This window comes from Littorina saxatilis, linkage group LG6 (genome assembly GCF_037325665.1).
Source record: "Littorina saxatilis isolate snail1 linkage group LG6, US_GU_Lsax_2.0, whole genome shotgun sequence".
Lineage (NCBI taxonomy): Eukaryota > Metazoa > Mollusca > Gastropoda > Littorinimorpha > Littorinidae > Littorina > Littorina saxatilis.
Genome location: NC_090250.1, coordinates 15,207,452 through 15,211,352, shown reverse-complemented (window position 1 = coordinate 15,211,352; position 3,901 = coordinate 15,207,452). Strand labels below are relative to the sequence as shown.

Genomic DNA, 3,901 nt, shown 5'->3' with positions numbered 1-3,901 from the left:
TGTTTGTCTGTGCACTTAAAAGACCGTTGGGTCGATATGTTTGTGACTGTAACGTCACTGTTTTCTCAATAACAATTAAACCTTCCAACAACTTTCCTTTTTTTATTTTTTATTCTCCATTTTTCTTTTGGTTCAAGTCTTTTTTTTTCTCACAAAGTCTATGAGACTTGAATTGACCGGAAAGCGCGAGCTTGTTCCCTGGATGTCGTACAAACTTGATTTTCCCTGTAAAAACTATTTTTGGCATTTCTTTTTTCTTCTTATTATTTTCAAGGGTAAATCAAAGTTCTAGGGTCAGGAGCACACCAAAAACAGTGTCGGTCTTGGAATCAAAAAGACAGATTGTTACACCCCCGGTATAGGGGTGTGTATAGGTTTCACTCGATGTGTTTGTTTGTTTGTGTGTTTGTTTGTGTTCGCAAGTAGATCTCAAGAATGAACGGACCGATCGTCACCAAACTTGGTGAACAGGTTCTATACATTCCTGAGACGGTCCTTACAAAAATTGGGACCAGTCAAACACACGGTTAGGGAGTTATTGGTGGATTTTGTTTTTTGGGGGGGATCAACTACGGCATAACTCTTCCTTATCTTCTCCATGTTTTCAGCGTTTACCTCCCTTCCTTCGTATGGTGCACTATAGTATGAGGGGGCATCTTCGGATATTCCCGGCGTTCTGTTACTATTTTTAGAAGGTCACCGCAGTGTCCAGAACGTAAATTGGACCCGTAAATTATCCTCACTGTAAAAGTGCAAAGGTCGAATCAATTTATAGCCACGCGAAAAATACACTCTCATCTATCTCTATATATTTATACAATAGATATAGATATATATATACGGCTTCTCTGTGTGTGTGTGTGTGTGTGTGTGTTTGAGTGTGTCTGTAGAAAACACCTGTGTATTGCACAGTTCTGTTTGTGATGTGGTACCTAGGGCGTCGTCGACCTTGTTAGCAGTGCCTTCTCAGTTGGTGGCAGTGAGAATGGTAAGGACGGGGGTGTTTTTCCTACCTCGGAGGAATTTCTTGTTTTTCTTGACCTTAAATAGCCGAGGCTTGCAGTACGATTCGTTTGCTACACGCCGGAGTCAAGACCACAGCAGGAGTTAGTTATTTGATTTTTTGAGCTACCGTTTTTCTCGTGCAACACATTTTGTGTCAATCACCAGAAATAATACCCAGTCTTTTACATGGCATAAGGAAATCTTTCAGATTGAATTCATATCAAAAGTTCAACGCACTACCACAATTTCCTTGGACGAGATAGGAGATAGTGTGCACGCGATGTGTGTGTGTGTGTGTGTGTGTGTGTGTGAGTGTGTGTTTGTGTGTGCGTGTGTGTGTGTGTTTGTGTGTGTTTGAGTGTGTGTTTGTGTGTGTGTGTGCGTGCGTGTGTGTGTGTGTGTGTGAGTGTGTGTGTCCGTGCGTGCATGCGTGCGTGCGTGCGTGCGTGCGTGCGTGTGTGCGTGCGTGCGTGCGTGCGTGCGTGCGTGCGTGCGTGTGTGTGTGTGTGGAGGGAATTTTGTTGTTTAAAAAAAAGTCAAAGTGACACCTTTGTCAATATGCAAAACAACAACAACAACAACAACAACAACAACAACAACAACAACAACAACAACATCGAAGTGTGTCCTCCCTCAGTGTATAACAAAACAAAAGCAACACTGATATTTATTCAGCGCACGTGACCGAAATCCGCTGATAGTCGCTTGAAGCAATGAAAACTAATACTGAATGATCTACGAAACCAACTATGAAACGTCCGACTCAGTCTTGTGTAGTTATCATGGGTCTTTCTCTCTCTTTCTCTCCCTCTCTCTTTCTCTCTGCCCTTTCTCTCTCTCTCTCTCCCTCTCCCTCTCTCTCTCTCTCTCCCTCTCTCTCTCCCTCTTTCTTCCTCTCTCTCTCTCTCCCTCTCTCTCGTTGACTCTCTCTCTCTCTCTCTCTCTCCCTCTCTCTCTCTCTCTCTCTCACTCTCTCTCTCTCCCTCTCTCTCTCTCCCTCTTTCTTCCTCTCTCTCTCTTTCTCTCTCTCTCTCTCTCTCTCTCTCTCTCTCTCTCTCTGTCTATCTCCCTCTCTCTCTCTCACTCTCTCTCTGTTTTGTTTATTGATAGTGCGTTTTTATTCTAAAGGTATGAGGTGCTGCAGTGCGGTCCAAATGACAAGCTGATCCGAAAAAGATCCTCACCTGATGAAGCCCCGATCTTCTTTGTCACCCTTGAAGATACCTACGACACCATCAAGACTGCACACATCGCCACCGGTCACGGAGGGCGCGATAGGATGCTGAAGGAACTGGAAAAGAAATTTGCCAATATCCAAAGAGACAGTGTAGAACTGTTTAAGTCTTATTGCCTCGTGTGCCAGGAGAAACAAAAGCGACAGAAAACCAAAGGTGTCGTCGTGCGACCTATTCTCACAGAGGAATTCAATTCCAGAAGCCAAGTGGACCTTGTGGACTACCAGTCGATGGAGGATGGCGGCTACAAATGGATTATGGTCTATCAAGATCACCTCACCAAATTTGTAGTCTTGCGACCGCTGACATCAAAAAGGGCGTGCCAAGTAGCCCTTCAGCTCGTGGACATTTTTACTCTTTTCGGGGCTCCAGTGATCCTTCAATCGGACAATGGAAGCGAGTTCACTGCAGTTGTCATCAGAGAACTACGAGATATGTGGCCAGAATTAAAACTCGTTCATGGAAAACCTCGTCATCCTCAGTCACAAGGCTCTGTAGAGAGGGCCAACGGTGACATCAAGGACATGCTGACTGCTTGGATGTCGGATCACCAAACAACGCGTTGGTCATTGGGTCTAAAGTTCGTGCAGTTCATGAAAAACCGAGCCTACCATTCAGGATTGAAAAGATCCCCGTACAGAGCCATGTTTGGCGTCGAGCCCAGAGTTGGGCTGTCTTCCACGTGGCTGCCAGAGGCCCTGATTGATGAAATGCAAACAGAAGAGGACCTTCGAGAAAGAGTAGGCTGGTCAAGTAATGCTGATAACGCAAGCAATCCGGAGTCAGCAGGTTCAGATTTGGACATCAATATAACAAGTGTCTCTGTGCAGGTCCATGAAGAATCAACCAGTGCTGGTGCCACTCTACAGGAACTTTCAAATGGTGATGCAGCAGTCATCGACAGAGCATTCGAAATAGTCCAAGATGAACTGACAATGACTAATGTCACTGCCATTCTACAGGAAGAACTATCAAATGGTGGTGAAGGAGTCGTCTAAACAGTCCAATGTGAACCGTCAATGACTGATGCCACTGCCACTGCCATTCTACATGAACTATCAAATGGTGGGGAAGGAGTCGTCGAAACAGTCCAAGGTGAACCGTCAATGACTGATGCCACTGCCACTGCCATTCTACAGGAACTATCAAATGGTGGCGAAGGAGTCCTGCATACTGAAAATAATGAACTTCGCTTGCTCAACAAACGGCAACTAAGTATCAATCGTCAACGGGAGGCCAGCCGAGAATGCCAGAAGGGGCAGGCAGAGCGAATGATAAAGCGTAGCAGAATAGAGCTATGCCCGGGACAACCTGGAGACAACGTGGCAGTGCCCGTTCCCCTGGTCGACAGGGGTCGAGGAGATCCCAGAAACATTCTGGGAATTATTCTGCACAAGACTGAAAACGACCTGTATAAAATTGCAACAAGAAGCGGGGTACTGAAAGGATATTTCACTAGAAATGAATTTGAACTCTGCGCACAGAAACTCTTGACAGAGCAAGATGTAAAATGTGACAAACAGGTCAGTGTCCGCGAGGCAGTTGTTCAAAATTCCTTGAGTGGAGGACAGGGCTTTACCAAATGCAACTGCTCTGGGGGGAAAAAGTGTCAAACAAATAGGTGTAAATGCTTCAAACGTAAAGTACTCTGCAACAGTCGT

At 45.3% G+C, this 3,901-nt stretch overlaps 1 protein-coding gene across 1 annotated transcript; it reads left to right on the top strand.

Annotated features, from left to right (window-relative positions):
• Nucleotides 1-202: 202 nt before the first annotated feature.
• LOC138969687 (KRAB-A domain-containing protein 2-like) lies at nucleotides 203-3,238 on the top strand. The gene is made up of 2 exons (XM_070342544.1): nucleotides 203-207; nucleotides 2,134-3,238. The coding sequence occupies exons 1-2, from the start codon at nucleotides 203-205 to the stop codon at nucleotides 3,236-3,238; spliced, it is 1,110 nt and encodes a 369-aa protein (XP_070198645.1).
• Nucleotides 3,239-3,901: the final 663 nt, after the last annotated feature.